At 37.4% G+C, this 19,474-nt stretch overlaps 1 protein-coding gene across 2 annotated transcripts; it reads left to right on the forward strand.

Moving 5' to 3' along the window:
• The first annotated feature begins 236 nt into the window (after window positions 1-236).
• Window positions 237-19,449, forward strand: LOC109106507 (sorting nexin-27-like). 2 transcript variants are annotated; one of them, XM_042740927.1, is made up of 13 exons: window positions 237-730; window positions 7,829-8,060; window positions 8,158-8,350; window positions 8,459-8,523; window positions 11,056-11,160; window positions 11,247-11,325; window positions 16,665-16,828; window positions 16,923-17,012; window positions 17,642-17,791; window positions 17,888-18,016; window positions 18,584-18,643; window positions 18,713-18,775; window positions 18,851-19,449. In XM_042740927.1, exons 1-13 carry the CDS (start codon window positions 399-401, stop codon window positions 18,893-18,895), a joined length of 1,707 nt encoding a protein of 568 aa, XP_042596861.1. In that variant the 5' UTR covers window positions 237-398; the 3' UTR covers window positions 18,896-19,449. The 2 variants fall into 2 exon arrangements, with proteins under 2 accessions (XP_042596861.1, XP_042596860.1); XM_042740926.1 differs by having other exon boundaries at window positions 238-730; window positions 18,713-18,761.
• Window positions 19,450-19,474: the final 25 nt, after the last annotated feature.

Consider the following 19,474-nt stretch of genomic DNA (forward strand, 5'->3'; position numbering starts at 1 on the left):
TATTGAATGAATAATTTAAACATTTTTTCTGCAATCTGCACCAGCTTTTTAAACATGAAACAAACAAAAAAATTATACTAATAACCCGGTCGTTCCTGTCCAATGATATCTGATTCTTTCATTTTACAAAACGAGCAACCATGCAAACAGACTGGATGTTAGTTCCGTCAGTGTTCCGCACTACATTTCCCATGGTGCACTGCTTTGTTGTTACGTGATAGAAGTAACTTTCAAGGCACGCACGGCACGCAAACGCAGCAGTGTCTCGTGATGGGGGCGGTTTGTCGTCAGTCTTTCCCGTGACCCGTCTGGAGTCTGACGCACTCCGACAGCCAATAAGCTCATGTAGCACTTCGGCTCCGGAGCCCGCTGTGGAGGCAGGATTTCTTCAAATAAAGATGGCAGATGTTGTCGAAGGAGACGGCAGTCGCTCCGCTGGCCCTTCCACGCTTCACTCGGCGGCTCGCACCGGCTCCGGCATGAGCTCGGGAACGTGCGCTGGCGGCCTCGTCGCGACCACAGTCACGGTCACCTCCGGGCCTCGGTTGGTCCGCATCGTCAAGTCGGATTCGGGCTATGGCTTCAATGTCCGCGGGCAAGTAAGCGAAGGAGGGCAGCTGAGGAGCATCAACGGCGAACTTTATGCCCCGCTGCAGCACGTCAGCGCCGTGTTACCGGGCGGCGCAGCAGACCGAGCCGGAATCTCAAAGGGCGACCGTATTCTTGAAGTGTAAGTTTATATGTAACGTTAACAGTTAACTGATCTATGGACTACACCAAGAGGCGCTTAGCAGCGCTGCCCACCTTCACCGTCATCCCTTGTTAGACAGAAAGCGGCCAGTTTGCTCTTAAACTCTACAGGCGAAAGTCAACAATGTGCTTTTAAGGCATTTAAAGACTTGTGAAGAGAGAAATGATGCCGTAATCCAGTGCAAGTGCTAACGTGGCTAATAAGTGGGTTGATGTATATTGGAGTGAGAAGCTGAAAGTTAGCCAGCCTTGTCACTGCAACACTACAAACCATATTCTCAGGCACGAAAAATACGGCGTATTAATAAAAATGTAAATCATTTAAATGCCATGCAGATGTAATAGAGCTTTCCTAATAAGACACATTTGTCCAGGAGTGCAGAAAGCACTTGTTTACAGCAGGATTTGAAAATCTGAGCACATCCATGCTTGTCATTCAGACATCTAGTATTACAATCATCCCATATCCTTTAGGTTTTACAAAATATCACATTTTTTAGAAGCTGTCTTGATAAATTCAAGGACACCTGACAGAACTGACTTTGATTTCCTGCATTTTAAGCGTCTTTGATCTTAAAATGGATAGTTACCCAAAAATAAAAATGATGTTATCTACCAACCCTCAAGTTTTTCCAAACCCGACTTTTTTATTTTATTTTTATTTTTTTGTGGACCACAAAAGGGCATCCTAGCCAGGATGACATCCTCAATCAGTTCACTTTCCTTGTATGTAAAAAAACGAAGTGAAAAGAGACTGTTGGTCTAATGTCTTCTATTACGTTCTTTAGAAGTAAGTCATATACATTTGGAACAACATGAGGGTGAGTAAATGATGACACGCTTTTTCTTTTCAGGCTGAACTATCCCTTAATGCCTCTTTGCACACAGAGTCTCTGCCTGTCATATGCATCCGTGTATGTCTCTGCGTGAATGGCTGCTTCATTTCCACTGGATAAAGGACGTTTGTGTTTGGACGCGTTTGTATTCATTGCAGATTCAGGTCACATACAGCACCGTGAACAGACAAGCTCTCTCATTCCTTCTTATCTTGCTGTAGCTGACTGCACACTGTTCTGAGCAATACTGGGTCAAAATCGAAATAAACCACCCTGGACAATTGTGCAAACAATAGCACACACCTTCTGAATGATCTGCATGTCCATGGTGATCTCAAACATTTATAGCACGATTATGTAACCATAGACTTGTTGTCTGTGGACTACATTAGGGGATATCTTTTAGGAGGGAGCGTCTGGGTTTTATTGGGTATACGATTTATTGCTTGTTGATGTTATTGTGTCTCAATTCTTCACTGGAGCGGTTCCGGTTGCATGTTAATATTCACAGGGCACCTCATTGATGCTGGCGTTGGTTGCCATGGTGACAAGTTGTTTCCGTGGCTCTGAAGGCGACAGAGCTCAGCATCAGCATTGGTCAGTGTAAAACTCAGGACAGAGAGGAGGGCAAAGCAGGGCTCATCTGTCTCCTAAACACCAACCCTTTCTGTTTGTTGATGCTCCTAAAAACATTCTGCATGCACAGTTGAAATCAAATGCAACGTTTTGCAAAGCACCCTCAGAGACAACTGAAAGGGCTGTTTAAAAAGATCAGTTTTCACATTAATTGTTTTCTTCATTTGATCAATCCTAATATTGATTTTTTTTTTTTTAAGTGTAAAGAGCAAACCTTTACACTATGCTTATTTTCAGTGGCTGCATGAAAACTTACAGTGCTGCAGGGTTCCCTGCGTTCTGCTGATCTAATTTATGCAACTGCACAGTTTGGGTCTTGTTATATTTTTGAATTAATAGTTTTGTAATGTATATAGTTTGCCATCTGCATTTAATGGGATGAAACAAAACAACTATGAGGCTCAAAATATTGGCAAAAGATATATTTATATTCAATCGTCCTTGTAAGCTACTGTGCATAAACAAACATACTAAATGAATGGTGCAGCTGATTCACAAGCAAATGACTGTTTCCACTATTTTTGGTGAATAAACATACATATTGACCAATACAGCTTTATTCTCTTATGAGCCAATTCTTTTATTTAATAGTTTAGATAGGCAAATTACCCATTTGAATCAATTAGGAACTCTATTCTGCATAATTTAAAGCATTAAGATCCGAAAGGTTTAGCAAATTTCATAGGCCAAATAAGTCCATTTGTCTGTTGTCAGGAATAGTAGTGATGTAGGAAGTCTCTTTCAAACTAAGCAGCTTTCTGTCAGTTAATGTGGCGAATCTGCGTGACCAACCTGAACGTGTTGTGAAATTTCCATGGGGAAATCTTTAGCCCTCACATGAAATTCCCAAATATTTGGATTTCTATTGAAATGACTGGATTTTGCCTGCAAAAATTCACTGAACAACAAATTTTCTGAATCAAAATGAAATCGGGTGATTTGGAATTTAATCTGGAAGTCTGTACCGATACCCAACACTTTAAAGGAGACCTATTATGCCCCTTTTTACAAGATGTAATATAAGTCTCAGTTGTCACCAGAATGTGTGAAGTTCAGCTCAAAATAGCCCACAGATCTATATAATATATAATTTTGAAAATGCCTATTTTGTGTGGAAGCAGAAACACGCTGTTTTCGTGCATGTCTTTAAATGCAAATGAGCTGCTCCTCCTCACCCCCTTTTCCAGAATAGGGCTGTGCCTTTATAGTTCATACCTCAGATGCTCTACTAAAAAACATCTGATTGGTTTTGATTATGTCTATCATGTTGAAATCATGCATTTTAAACCATATTAGTTTAAACTTCTCATATATGGTTTTCTGAGGGCACACATCCGAAGTGAACACAGAAAGTGGCAGCCAGGGCATTTGAGTACTAATCTAAGTTCTCTTTCATGTCTTATTGCGCCTAAACAGTCAAATACACACAAGTTTGTTATAAATACACAAGTTACAAACAAACAGTCATTATGTCTGTGAAGGTAAACAGCTGGGAAAGAAATCGAATGTTTATATTAGATATGGTAAATAAATCAATAAATTCACAGCTCTCTTGTCTTTTCTGAGTCTGGGACTCTAAATAGTGTTCTGTGCTTGTCAGTGCAGTCAAAGACAGAACAGTTAGCATGCTTTGCTTAAACTTTCAGCATGGCGTTTGAATTGGTATACCATTTTTTCTTGCGAAAACAGTGGTGGTGACATGGGTGGATACTTGCAGATTAAGGGGTGTAAATATTATAATAAGGCTTGCAGAGAAAGGCTTACTTAAAATATTTTTCACGTTATTTCTGACGTGCTAATTTTTTCACAAGCTTGCAGAGAAAGGCTTACTTAAAATATTTTTCACGTTATTTGCATTGGTAGATGCACTGGGGACCCGATTATAGCACTTAAACATGGAAAAAGACAGATTTTTATGTATTTACCATGTTAGAAATGGGTAAATGTACTGTAGAATGTCATGACAGATATTTGATGGAGCTTTCAGAAAGTGGAAGTACATTTGGGGCAGTCTGGAAGCAGGTCATCCTGCTCGGTCTCTTGTGTTTAATGGTGTGTCAAAAGGAGGGAGATTGTGTGAGGACACATTGTAGGTTGGAGCTACAGTCAAAATGTTTTCAAGGGTAACATAAAACTCTGATTCAGTGGCGTGATATTTACCACTCTTTTATGTACAGTGAGGAGCGTCTTTGAGTGTCTACGAGAAACACATGAGGGAGAGAGTATGTCAGTGTGCTGCTGATTGCTGTTGAGTAACTCTTAAGTACTTTGTTCCAGTGATCATACTGCAACGTATTTGCTGGAAACTCTTCAGTTCACATTGGACTGCATGTTCAGCGTTTGTTTTCTGCCCTAAATAATCTCCAAAACCCACATAACAGCCAGAGTGAAATTTATTAACCATATACTACATCCATCACACATTTTGAGGTCACACTCCTGAGAACTCTCTGCTGTAATAAAACCTGACTTTTAGTAGAGCTCAAAAATAAGGATTTTTTTCTAATATTTATATATTTATTTCATTTTTACCTATACATTTTAATATTAGATATATGCATATATACAGGTGCTTCTCAATAAATTAGAATGTCTTGGAAAAGTTCATTTATTTCAGTAATTCAGCTCAAATTGTGAAACTCGTGTATTAAATAAATTCAATGCACACAGACTGAAGTAGTTTAAGTCTTTGGTTCTTTTAATTGTGATGATTTTGGCTCACATTTAACAAAAACCCACTAATTCACTATCACAACAAATTAGAATATGTTGACATGCCAATCAGCTAATCAACTCAAAACACCTGCAAAGGTTTCCTGAGCCTTCAAAATGGTCTCTCAGTTTGGTTCACTAGGCTACACAATCATGGGGAAGACCTCTGATCTAACAGTTGTCCAGAAGACAATTATTGACACCCTTCACAAGGAGGGTAAGCCACAAACATTGATTGCCAAAGAAGCTGGCTGTTCACAGAGTGCTGTATCCAAGCATGTTAACAGAAAGTTGAGTGGAAGGAAAAAGTGTGGAAGAAGAAGATGCACAACCAACTGAGAGAACCACAGCCTTACGAGGATTGTCAAGCAAAAACAATTCAAGAATTTGAGTGAACTTCACAAGGAATGGACTGAGGCTGGGGTCAAGGCATCAAGAGCCACCACACACAGACGTGTCAAGGAATTTGGCTACAGTTGTCGTATTCTTCTTGTTAAGCCACTCATGAGGCATCTTACCTGGGTTAAGGAGAAGAAGAACTGGACTGTTGCCCAGTGGTCCAAAGTCCTCTTTTCAGATGAGAGCAATTTTTGTATTTAATTTGAAAACAAAGGTCCTAGAGTCTGGAGGAAGGGTGGAGAAGCTCATAGACCAAGTTGCTTGAAGTCCAGTGTTAAGTTTCCACAGTCTGTGATGATTTGGGGTGCAATGTCATCTGCTGGTGTTGTTCCATTGTGTTTTTTGAAAACCAAAGTCACTGCACCCGCTTACCAAGAAATTTTAGAGCACTTCATGCTTCCTTCTGCTGACCAGCTTTTTAAAGATGCTGATTTCATTTTCCAGCAGGATTTGGCACCTGTCCACACTGCCAAAAGCAACAAAAGTTGGTTAAATGACCATGGTGTGGGGTGTGCTTGACTGGCCAGCAAACTCACCAGACCTGAACCCCATAGAGAATCTTTGGGGTATTGTCAAGAGGAAAATGAAAAACAAGATACCAAAATGCAGATGAGCTGAAGACCACTGTCAAAGAAACCTGGGCTTCCATACCACCTCAGCAGTGCCACAAACATAACACCCACGCCACGCCGAATTGAAGCAGTAATTAAAGAAAAAGGAGCCCCTACCAAGTGTTGACTACATGTACAGTAAATGGACATACTTCGAGAAAGCCAACAATTCACTAAAAATGAAGTATTTTTTATTATTATTTTTTTTTTTTTTTTGGTTTTATGAAGTATTCTAATTTGTTGAGAATTGGTGGGTTTTTGTTAAATGTGAGCAAAATAATCACTATTAAAAGAACAAAAGACTTAAACTACTTCAGTCTGTGTGCATTGAATTTATTTAATACACAAGTTTCACAATTTGAGTTGAATTAATGAAATAAATGAACTTTTACATGACATTCTAATTTGAGATGCACCTGTATGTAGCTATTTGTGCATGTATAAGATTTGCAGAGTTACAAAGCTCAAAGTCTCCCACAAAAGGATTTATTCTATCTAAAAGAGAAGTCTGATCCAGACCGGGCTAAAACGCCTCATTCAAACACGCCCCCACATGTCTACGTTACGATGTGGAAATATTTTCTTAATGCCGCCCAAATGTTCATGCAAAGAAAGAAGATGTGGTTCCAGGAACCGCAGTAGTGTTGATGCAGCCATGTCAGGGAGATGCTGTGTGTTTCTGTGCGAAAGCAAAAGCAAATTTTTGGGCTTTCCGAAGTAGATGCAATGAGGAATCATTGGTTAAGATTTGTTTACAACAGAACAGCATAACCCAGATGTTCGAATTTGTGCAACGCATTTTATGGATGACAGTTTTGTGAACCTAGGAGAGTAGTAGCCTACAAGGCTGGCTGTGCAAAGGCTATTTCTAAAAAAAATAAAAAAAAAATAAAATGGGGTAAATTCCGTCTTGTGGATCAGCTACTGTAAGTATGTTTTCTTAATAGTGTAAGTATTTGCTATTGACTGTTCAAATGCAGAGTTTTGCGCAGAGTTTTGTGTAGAGTATCACGTCGTGTGTGTGCGTGAGAGAGAGAGAGACAGGGTCACATCACAGTGGAGTCAACTTTCTTAATCGTGGCTTGTGTACTGCATCATCACTGTCTGTCACGCAACTCTGTTCCCCTTTTGGGCTTGAACTGATGGTAAAATTAAGGACATTATTTACTGTCTTTACATTTATGTTGAAAGCTTAAGGTCGCGATTATGGAAAGGGTCATTACAATTTCTGACGTGCTTGTGGTGTTCGGCCAATCACAATGCACTGGGTCAGCTGGCCAATCAGAGCAGACTGCGCTTGTTGGAGGGAGGGGCTTTGTAGGAAACGACGCATTTGAGAGAGGCGAGGCATAGAGGAACTACAATAATGTACAGTATTCGAAAAATTTGTTTTTTGAACATTAAAGCATGTCAACATATTCTTTTACATCAAATACACAAAATAATTATCTTTAAAATAGCATCATATGACTCCTTTAACAAGTCACAGCAAGAAAATCAAATATTTCAATCTGCAAGGCAAAAAAAAAAAAGAAAAAATCAACAGGAACAATAAATGTAAAATTTTCAGTACTACCACAGCACTGGATTGAAGGAGCAAGTAACTGTTGTGTCAACTGGGCGAAACATGCTCACACATGGCCGTAGGCCAGCAGGCCATCCTTATTGTTGAGCTCTGAAAAGATTAGACCAGAAAATAGAAGCTCCAGGAACTCCTCCTAAGTAGTGGTTCAGGATTAGGAGATATCTAATCTGACATTAACCCTCTAAAAGTTCCCGGAAACACAAGATTTATAGCTTTAACCATTTAACGTCACTGGTATTGGCTGTGAGTACAAGTTTAATTATGTAACCAGATCCTTTCTTCTTTCCTTCCTTCTGCAGAAATGGGGTGAATGTGGAAGGGGCCACTCATAAGCAGGTGGTAGATCTCATTCGAGCAGGAGAGAAAGAGTTAGTCTTGGCTGTCCTGTCGGTTCCTCAGCCAGAGACGGACAGCCTTGATCCCGGGGACGATGGCTCATCTCAGTCCTGCTATGACTACAGTGACAAGCAGGCCGTGCCCATCTCCGTGCCCACCTACAAACATGTGGAACAGAACGGAGAGAAGTTTGTGGTGAGTGTTTTATCTGCTGTGGCCGCTTATGCATCTCTTTGGTTTGATACTTTTTCCCCTGATGGTTATTTTGGACTGCGTTGTGTGTTTGTGTCAGGTCTACAATGTGTACATGGCAGGCAGGCAGTTGTGCTCAAAGCGATATCGGGAGTTTGTCATCGTGCATCAGAATCTGAAGAGGGAATTTGCCAACTTTGCATTTCCCAAGCTTCCAGGGAAATGGCCTTTCTCTCTGTCTGAGCAACAGCTAGACGCTCGCAGACGAGGGCTGGAGGAATACTTGGAGAAAGGTAAGAGAAGATGACACAGAAAGGGGCCGTGAGATGAAAATCTAGAAAATAAGTGTTTACAGATGTTTCCAACATTCGCTCTCTGCCTTTGCCTCTTGATCTCACCAGTGTGTTCTGTTCGGGTAATCGGAGAGAGCGACATCATGCAGGAGTTTTTGTCGGAGTCTGATGAGGTAAGATTTTGTGTATATATTAGGGCTGTCAAGATAACAGATTTACAATACACGATTATTGAAGGCAAATGTATTTGCAACCACAATATTATTGTGATATTTATTTTGGGAAAAATAATCACTTAAAGTATGAGTGTAAAGCCCCTTTCACACTGCACGTTGGTCCCGGATAATTGCCGGAGTGCTTTCTGTGTGAACTCAAACACATCTCGGGATTGATTCCGGGGTCGATCCCGGGTTCGGGACCTAGTAACATTGCTGGGTTCAGTCCCGGAACGAGCTCTGTGGGAACAAAAACCAGAACCAGTGCCATAAAGGGTGTGTCGCAGTGATGACGCACGTAATCGTGCGACCCTTTTACTGGGTGTTTTGAAGGCAGATCAATGTTCGCATTGACAAAATATGGGCAAATTGTAATGAAGCAGAGATCAGTTACAAAAACTGTACAAAACTGTACAAAAAGAACAGAACTACAGCTACAGAACAGTAGCTACAAGCTGCTTCATTGTCTTTTTTTTTCTGTTTTATAACGGGTGGAAACAGGTGTTAAAGGTGGGGTAAGCGATTTCTGGTAGCCAATGTTGACATTTGAAATCACCAAAACAAACACGCCCCTACCCCAAAAGGGTCTACCCAATTCACTGCATGATTGAGTCATTCATTCAACATATTCCTGCTGATTTATTCAGAAACAAAACACTATTGTGTGTTGCTTAGAGACGCAAAACAGTTCTGCTGTGGCTTTGTTTGAAACTCTTTTTGCTGATGAAATAGAGCAAAAAAAGGAACTTTCTTTTCTGAAAGTCAGTGAATATTAACTTCTATTAGAATGTTTAAAAAAAATTTATATCACATTTGGAGTCGCACTGATATTTGGAGAAAAACTGCAGTCTACGTGTGTCTTTCCTACTGATATTTATCCACAGTATACCCAGTGATTCCCATTAGGGTGATCTGATATAAAAAAAAAATAGGATGAAGGATGGCAGGGCTGTTTGATATGTTTTGGTTGCACTCATAAGGGTGATTGAAAGCAAAAATGTACCATGGGCAATGTCTATTGCCGTTCATAAGTAATCACATGACCACTCTGTCTAGGCAAGCAGGGTTTGTCCTCTGGGACAGGGTGGCCAGGCCTAATTTTAAACATATTAGGATGATAAAAATGTTTCATGCCTAGCTTTATTCTAATCCATTTATTTGTCGTTGACTAACAGAGCACTGCAGTGATAACATATTTTTTTTAGGCCAACCCAGTAACTTCTGGGCATCACCCTGGTTCCCTCGACAAAAACCCAATAGGATTTTTCCATTTGTCTTTTGGATTTTTTTTTTTACAGAAAATAAGCACAGTGACCAACAAAAGTTTATGATCTTTCTTCATCATGATCATCTTTGCAAATGAACATTTATGAATTTTAAAGCCTAAATATAATCAGCAGCACACATTAAAGACAGCTAAAAGAGTACATGTAAATATACTTGGACAAAGAAACGGAGACTGTAGACCTGCAAAAATTTGCTTTAGCTTGATGATAACTGCAGCATTGCATTCTCACTTGACTCAGAAAATGATTGAATCATGGACAATGACTCACTATCAAAGAATGTGACTGTCACAAAGACCCATCAATGACAAAGTGTCATAGGTCAGTTAGCATTGAAAATGTGCCTTTAACACACAGTAATAAAGACAAACTGATGTGCTGCCACAGAGAAGATCTCATACATCACAGTTCATTCAACTAAAGACTATTCAGCTCAATTTAGTTTAGCTGTTTTTATGTTCACCTTGAATGCAGTCTATTTATTCTATTAGTGTAAAAATTCACTATTATATGATGCTATGGGAAACACAAAGGGTCAGTTAATTATTAAGTGACCCTTAAAAGGGATAGTTCACCCGAAAATGAAAAATATGTCATTAATTACTCACCCTCAAGTCATTCCAAACCCGTAAGACCTTCGTTCATCTTTGGAACACAAATTAACATATTTTTGATGCATTCCGAGAGCTCTTTGACCCTCCCATAGACAGCAAGGATCCTAACATGATCAAGGCTCAGAAACATAGCAAGGAGAATGTTAAAATAATCCACGTGACATCAGTGGTTCAACCATAATTTTACGAAGCTACGAGAATACATTTTGTGCGCAAAAAGAAAACAAAAATAATGAAATAATTCAGCATACGTTGTTTACATATGTGATACTCTCCAAAATGGCGCTATAATATGACGCAGAGGAGACGAATCGTTGAATAAAGTCGTTATTTTGGTTTTCTTTGTTTTCTTTTCTTTCTTTTCAAAATTGATTCTATGAAATTGTGTTTAATCAGTGTGAAGAATCAGCTTTTGAAAATGTGGCAGTCATGATGTTATTTGTATACCCATTAACATGTTCCATTGCTCGGCTGTGAGTGTGAGTCTGTACCTGTCAGGGTGCTTCTCAAGCACACGGTGGACAAGCAGCCTGAATCGCTGCTTTGTCGGTTTTGACTGTATTTTTAGGTCTCTCTCTCATTCCTCCTAGAATTATAATGGTGTTTCAGATGTGGAGCTAAGGATAGCCATGCCAGACAAAACTACAGTTACCATCCGAGTGCGAAAGAATTGCACAACAGACCAGGTCTACCAGGTACTGCATTTAATCATGCAACATTTTATATCAAACGTAGCAGTTTCCAAAGCCATGCATTGCATTCTTCCCCCTGTCTTTTTCAGGCTGTTGTAACAAAAATTGGGATGGACAGCATTACTGCAAGTTATTTTGCCCTGTTTGAAGTCATTAACCACTCCTTTGGTAAGAGTTTCTCTTTTTCTTGTATGACAGCATTTTTATGCCTGTGTTGGTTTTAGGGATGTAAATTTTCGATAATTTCCATGATCGATCGTTATTTAAATTAACGATCAATTTATCGATTAATCGTTAACCTTAATGCTACAAAATGCGTCTATTGCAGCGGCACGCAGTCACCGGTATGACAGGATGTGTAAAAGCCACTCAAAAAAAAAAAAATTGCTTTCTCACTTGAATTGAAGGGGTTTTAGTCTGAATAAAATGCTAGTAGCAGGATTCTAAAATGAATAGAGCACGTCGTATGTTTCAGATCATTTTACTTTGTTGACTGTTTACTATCCCGGCACGCAACGCGTCTCTTTAAATCGTTTTTTGGTGCTCGTTGTTGTGTTTTATAACACAATTGCAATGTTTTCAACTGACATTATGGCATTTAAAATAAAATTATCCCAAACATAACTGTGGCGCGTGTGGCTGTGCTGCGCAGTCAGTACAGAACCGATTCCATTTCTCACTGCTGCAGCAAAACACACTGTTGCTCACATCAAACATTTTTATGTGATTATTAGCACTTAATTTGATTCTGCTTGGTCCTGTTCCGGAAAATGGCAGATTTTGAATTTTTGCCTTACGGTAGGCTTTTTTTTTTTTTTAATTAAAAATCCGACATTTAAAGTGCATTAGATCATGACAATGTATGCGTGCATACGAGATGGAGCGAGCACGGATTTGGCTGGATTTATTGGGAGGTTATTGCTCACGTCGCATTCGGCACAAATCCAAATGTTTCCATATTCACAACTGTATATATTATATAATTAACCGTTTAACAACTGTTATTTATAATGTAAACTAGGCTTGTACTTTACACACATTCGCATATAGACGGAAAAGATCATCCTCTCCACATGAGTAAAAACATCCTTGGCATAACAGCAGAGTAGACCGGTATACTACGGCTTATTTAAACTGACCAGTGTAACCTTTAATATGTTTGGTTTATTGTATTTTATTTTGATAATGAACAGACTGCGATGTAAATTTGAATTGGAAGAATATGTGCACGCGAGGCGCCTGCTCAATCGAAACAGCTGAAACAAAAAAAAAAAAATAATTTTGGAGTAAGATATAATCCACAAAAGTGTTTACTTTCATTTTTACACACTCATAATAAAAACAGAAGAATTATGCTCTTATAAAATAAAGCAAACAAACAGAATGCGCATTATCATCCTTTTCTCTACATGAACTTATGGAGTGCCGCCACACTTCTGTTTTAAATACGTTATCTTAATTATTTAAGTCATATATTTCGCATTGTTTTTTTTTGTTTTTTTTTTATGAAAACAAATAATTTTTATTTTAGACCTATTACTTATATAGACTATACATTTCCTTAAAGCATCCCATTTTGTCCCAGGGCTTGAAAACCTGTGCCCTAGGCTAGTTAGGTCCATGCAGAAACTTGTGACCGATGCTCGTATTTGGTGTCACCGTTGTGACATCATTGAATGCTCCGGGAAAACGTATCGCCTGTGTCGGTCACAGCGCCTTATTGCTGTTTTGAATCCAGCAATTATTTATTTACAAATATTTACAAAGTTCTGATTATGACAAATGTAGTATAAAAGCTTTGTTTATTAGAGGAATAATAGGTTAGCTGGAAAATATTACATCGCGACCATGCTTTTGGATGCCGTTCGAGCCCATATAGCCTACATTTATGTGGCTTTGTTCTGGTTTGCCGGTTGGTCATGAATTTTCACAAATTCAGTAATATTTAGGCATTGTTTCTTTTCCTAAATCCTCACCGTCTAACAGTCTAACTTCGCAGGTTTATTTTATTGTCTTTCACTTTTGATAACTGTTTTCGCATCTCTTACTGTGGTAAACATGCGGGAAATGAAAGATTTCATGAATTAAGAATTTGTTCGATTTATTAATTTGTTCCCTTATTTCAATTAATCATGGGTTAAAGAACAAAAGAAATGAAACATTGATGGTTGCCACAAATTAATGTCGTAGGAACGAATTAAGAAGTTGTAGGATAGCCTTTCTGTCCTGTGTCCCGCAGCCCTGCAAAGCACACGATATGAAACGAATATCTGGGAAAATGACTTAGTTACTACATTTCTGTTGCTTTCCATGTTGAACTTTGTGTTGTTTCTATTTTAAAGTACTTTTAAAGTTTAAATCACGTTAAAAGCTTAATTTGTACATTATGAATGAATGATAATGCGTTTACATACTGTCACTATCACTCAGCCACTCGCAAGTGTTTTGCGCATGAGCCGCACGCAGCCCAAAATTAAATAGCTTAAACGACCTTCGATAGCGTTAATCGATTGGATCTCTCATTGACAGTTAATCGTGCATCTCTTATTGATCATCGATTAATCGTTGACATCCCTAGTTGGTTCAGTTTTCTTGATTTTGGTTTATACAAATATTGAAACATTTCCAATCTGGTTGTTGATATATTTTAAAGAGCACATTGGACCACAAATTTTTTCAGAAGTTAACGAGATATTTTCCACAAAATGAAAATTCAGTCATCATTTACCCATCCATAGTAGTTTATACCTGTATACTTTCTTTGTTCTGCTGAACACAGAAGAAGATATTTTTAAGTATGTTTGTAACCAAATCATTTCTGGTCCCGTCGACTTCCATACTATTGTAAATTCAGACTGCGTAAGTCAGTGGGAACCAGGCTTCGTTACACACATCTTTTGTGTTCAGCAGAAGAAAGAAATTCATAATGTTTTGGAACAACTAGAATGTGAGTAAATGATGACTGAATTTTCACTTAGGTGTGAACTTTCCCTTTAATATTCATATTTTGAGATGCATTTTACCCCTAGTAGAACAACTTCTGTCATTGAGTGAAATAATTGGGTATGTTCATGTTTTGTAGTCGTTGTTATTTTTCTTCATATAATGACTAGGATTTTTATGGAAACCAATTTTTCAAAATTCTCACAATTGCAATTATTTATTTCCCATAATTTAAATGGTTCTTCTTTTAAACGTTTAAAATCTCATAAATTACTTTTTTATTGTGAGGTAGAAATAGCTTTTTATAGCTTTTATTTTAAATCTTACACTTGTCAACACTACACTTGTTTTTATTTTAACTCTAAAACTTTTAAATCTTTAAACTTTAAATCAAATACAAAATCACACAAGTGTACAGCACTTTCTCTAGTCTGTCTGTATATATGGGGTTTGGGAGCTCATGGGCTGTTGAATTATACAAGCTGCTTTGTTTACTAAACTTCTTATACAGTCACTTAATGAAGGCAAAATGTGTGGTTTATGTGTGTATTTGTGTTTGTAGCACTACTTTATCCTAAAATATATTTAAAGCCCCATCCACACTTTATGATTTGTTGTGTCTCTCAAAATAGTAGTAGAACCTGTCATTTATCCCAAATTATCCTGTGCTGTGTATGTAGAATTTTATTAAAAATTTCATAGAACAGCTTTGAATATGGAGGCAATATAAAGCCGCATATATACGGAAAAAAAATAAAGTTTTGCAAAAGAAAATAATAAAGTTTTGCAAACGAAAATTAAAGTATTGAGGGAAATAAATTTGCTTTTTGCAAACAAAAATAATTGCAAAACATAAATGAAACAGTGCAAAAGCAATGATTTTGCAATACATATTTTCCATGTCATATCCATTTTGCGTGTCAGTATAGTTTGAGCTTGCGATGCATATTTGAACATGTTTAACTTGTATGTCTCAACTCGTGTGTTTAATTAACAGAGTCTTGTTATAAAAGTAAACTCAATGTTTGTGGATACAAACGTTGGTTCTCGTGACATGAATGCATTTTGTATTCCATATATATATATATATATATATATATATACACATATATATATATATATATATATATATATATATATATATAGTTGATCAAAAAAATACAGTTAAAACAGAAATGTGAAATATTGCAATTTAAAATAATAAATAAATAATTACAATACACAATTTTAATATGTACACTACCATTCAAAAGTTCTTGAACAGTAAGGTTTTTTGCTTTAAGTCTCTTCTGCTCACCAAGCCTGCATTATTCGATCCAAAGTACAGCAAAAAGTACAGTAAAATTTTAAATTATGTCCTATTTAAAACAACTGCTTTCTATTTGAATATATTTTAAAATGTAATTTATTCCTATGATTTTTAAAGCTGAATTTTTAGCATCAGTACTGCAGTCACATGATCCTTCAGAAATCATTCTAATATTCCGATTTGCTGCCTTAAAAAACATTTATTATTATTATTATTATTATTATTATTTATTATGATGTTGAAAACAGCAGAGTAGAATTTTTTCAGTTTTCTTTGATGAATAGAATGCTATACAATTTAAAGCATAATTGCTAAATAAAAGTATTAATTTCTATAAGCCCCCACCCCCCCCAAAAAAACAATAAAATAATAATAATAAATGTTGAAATCTTGAACAGCAAATCAGCATATTAGAATGATTTCTGAAGGATCATGTGACACTGAAGACTGAAGTGATGATGCTGAAAATTTAGCTTTGATCACAGGAATAAATTACATTTTGAAATATATTCAAATAGAAAGCAATTATATTAAATAGTAAAAATATCTCACAATATTACTGTGTTTGCTGTACTTTGGATCAAATAAATGCAGGCTTGGTGAGCAGAAGAGAATTTTTAAAACATATGAAATTTTACTGTTAAAGCTTTTGACTGGAAGTGTACATATATGTACACCCACACGCACGCACACACACACACACACATAATGTTTGCTTATTTATTTCTCTGTTTGTTTTTATTTAATGTTATGGCAAAGCTCATTTTTCATTAGCCATTACTACAGTCTTTAATGTCACGTGATCCTTCAGAATTCATTCTAATATGCTGATTTTGTGCTCAAGAAACATTACTTATTATTATCAATGTTGAAAACCGATGTTCTGTTTAATATTTGTTGTGGAAACAACAAATTGTTTGTTGAATAAAAACTTCAAACGAACAGCATTCATTTGAAATATAAATCTATATGAAATATAAAATGCATGTAAATGATGTCATTACTGTGATTTTCGGTTAATTTAATGCACCTCCTTGCTGAAAAAAAGTATTAATTTTCGTTATGATATATAGTATCTATTTAATCTAAGTATATAATATTCATGATATAAAGTGACATATATAATGATAAATGAAGTACATAATGAAGTCTTTCTATAAATACTCTGACTCCTCATCTTTTACGCTGTGCCCTCTCTGCCCCTATTTCTTGCTGCTTATCGACCTGTATATCTCTGTCTCTCTCGATCTCTTAGCACGCAAGCTGGCCCCCAATGAGTTTCCACATAAGCTGTATGTGCAGAACTATACGTCTGCCGTCCCAGGCACCTGCCTCACGCTTCGCAAGTGGCTCTTCACCACAGAAGAAGAGATTCTGCTCAGTGATAATGAGCTGGCCATCAACTATTGCTTTCATCAGGTCTGCTGCACTGTGTATTTTCAAGCAGATGTGTGCTTGTGGTAGTGTGCTTTTCATCTGTAACTGCTGTATGTTTACTTCTGTCCTCTCTCAGGCTCTGGATGATGTGAAAAAGGGATTCATCAAAGTGGGAGAGAAATCCTACCAGCTCCAAAAGCTCACTGAACAGAGGAAAATGACCATGGTCAGTCAACAAACAATGCAGTTTCACAGTTATAGGAAGTAGTGGAGGTATGGGGGTTTAAAAATGAAAACGCAATCATTATTTAATTACCATCATGTCATTCCACACCTGTGCACTGTTATGTTTTCTGTGGAACACAAAAGAAAAATTTTGAATCTTGGAATCCTTTCCAGCTCTCAAATCAAATATCAGATATCACGGGTTTGTCATCATGAAGTCTGACTGGAACATCTGATTTAAGAGTGAATTTTGATTTAAATTATGGTCTGTTTATCACACAAATCTGTTGGATTCAGAAAACTTTAAATACAGAACATGAGTGGTCGTGGAATACTTTTTCAATTCAATTTCAATTTTCAATATATTCATATTCAAAACAGTTATTTTAAATGGTAATAATTTTTGACAGTAATACTGTTTTTACTTTTTTTTTTTTTTAATTATTTAAAAAAAATCTTGGTGAGCCTGAGAGACTTTTTTCAAAAATATTAAAATATCTCACCAACCCCACACTTTTGAACAGTAGCATATTAATAAAATGTATTGGATATCATCAACATATTGTCCAGTAAATCCCCAAGTGAAAAGAGATAGACTCTTAATGCAGTTGTTTCCTTCTTCCTCTCCAGTATTTAAGTATTCTGAGGACTTGTGAGGGCTACAATGAGATCACTTTCCCGCACTGCTCCTGTGACTCGCGCAGGAAAGGTCACGTGGTCACTGCGATAAGCATCCGCCACTTTAAACTCCATGCGTGCACAGAGGATGGCACTCTAGAGGTGAATGTGTTTGCTCTGATGGAGTAAAAAGGTACTTATTGATTTTATGAATTAGAAAAACAGTTCAGAAGCTTTCTAAATGATCTGTCATTACAGAATCAGGTGATAGCTTTTGAATGGTCCGAGATGCAGAGATGGGACACAGATGAAGAGGGAATGGCTTTCTGTTTTGAGTATGCGCGAGGAGAGAAGAAACCTCGCTGGGTCAAAATCTTCACTCCATATGTGAGTCCCATGCATCCATGTGATCTTGCTTCATATTCTGTTTCCACAAAAGTTTATCATTGGCATATGTGACCCTGGACCATAAAACCAGTCATAAGTCACGTAGGTGTATTTGTAGCAATACATACATTGTATAGGTCAAAATTTTTAGATTTTTCTTTTATGCCACAAATCATTAGGATATTATGTAAAGATCATGTTCCATGAAGATACTTTGTAAATTTCCTACCGTCAATATTCCAGAACTTATTTTTTGATTTAGTAATATGCTTTGCTAAGGACTTAATTTGGACAACTTTAAAGGCAATTTTCTTGATATTTAGATTCCAGATTTTCAAATAGTTGCATCTCAGCCAAATATGGTCATATCCTAACAAACCATACATCAATGGAAAGCTTATTTATACAACTTTCATATAAATCTCAATTTCAAAAAAATTGACCCTTATGACTGGTTTGGGTTCCAGTGTCACACATATATTTTAAGCCTTGCCATTTTAAACGTTCATAATTGGACATTTTTAAACAAACTGAGCCCTGGCACTAAAAATGCCTTTCCCTTTCCAGTTCAACTACATGCACGAGTGCTTCGAGAGAGTCTTCTGTGAGCTCAAATGGAGAAAAGAGGTGGGTACTTCAGTTCTGAGTGAGAGTCTCTTGCTCTTCTTGCTCTTATTGATTGATATGTTTTTTCAGGTTGAACAGGAGGCCACGGACAAGGACAATAAGAACTGCAGTAAAGATGGTATGTGCGGTAAGGTAAGGCTATGCCTGCCTCCATCTTGTACTGTGGACATTAACATCTGTGCTCTGAAACCCATCTCTCTTTCACAGAATATCTTCCAACTGTTGAGACACAGAAGGGATGGAGGCACATGAACGAAGAGATCATCTCCTCTTGAATTCTCAAATGCACACACACGTACACTAAAAGCTGCATACAGTGACTCAGAAAACATTTCAGACCAGTCCCATGTGCTTATCCACTACTAATACACACTTACTGAAATAAGAAGATATGAAGCAGGAAATGACACAACCACAGTACAACGATCAAAATATGTAACTACAAGAGACTTTTTTTAGAAACTTACGCCATCATTTCACTGGACTGGACTGGACAGATTTATGTTGGAAGTACTGACTGCCAGCTCGGGATGGGAGAGACGAAAACGAAAGACTATAATGCTCCAGGAGACAGACGTGGTGAAGTGATGTCTGATGAACGCACCCTGGTTGTTGACATGGCACCAGCATTGTGACTAATTCATGTCATGTGACTGGTCAGATGCAGACAACTGAGAGACTGCAGAGTGCGTCAATTTAAAGAGATGGAAACGTCAGCGGTATGACTAATGCATCATCCTGACACTAACACAGAGTGGTATGCTCTCTCAGAATGTATCTATTAAAAAAAAAAAAAAAAAAAAAAAGGCGAAAACCTTTCCTACATTTTCC

Source organism: Cyprinus carpio, chromosome B16 (assembly GCF_018340385.1).
Source record: "Cyprinus carpio isolate SPL01 chromosome B16, ASM1834038v1, whole genome shotgun sequence".
Classification (NCBI taxonomy): Eukaryota; Metazoa; Chordata; class Actinopteri; order Cypriniformes; family Cyprinidae; genus Cyprinus; species Cyprinus carpio.

Coding starts and splice junctions, on each gene's coding strand:
- LOC109106507 (XM_042740926.1), top strand. CDS start 399: ATGGCAGATGTTGTCGAAGGAGACGGCAGTCGCTCCGCTGGCCCTTCC. Junction 8,351..8,458: donor GGAGGAATACTTGGAGAAAG/GTAAGAGAAGAT, acceptor TGATCTCACCAG/TGTGTTCTGTTCGGGTAATC. Junction 8,524..11,055: donor TTTTGTCGGAGTCTGATGAG/GTAAGATTTTGT, acceptor CATTCCTCCTAG/AATTATAATGGTGTTTCAGA.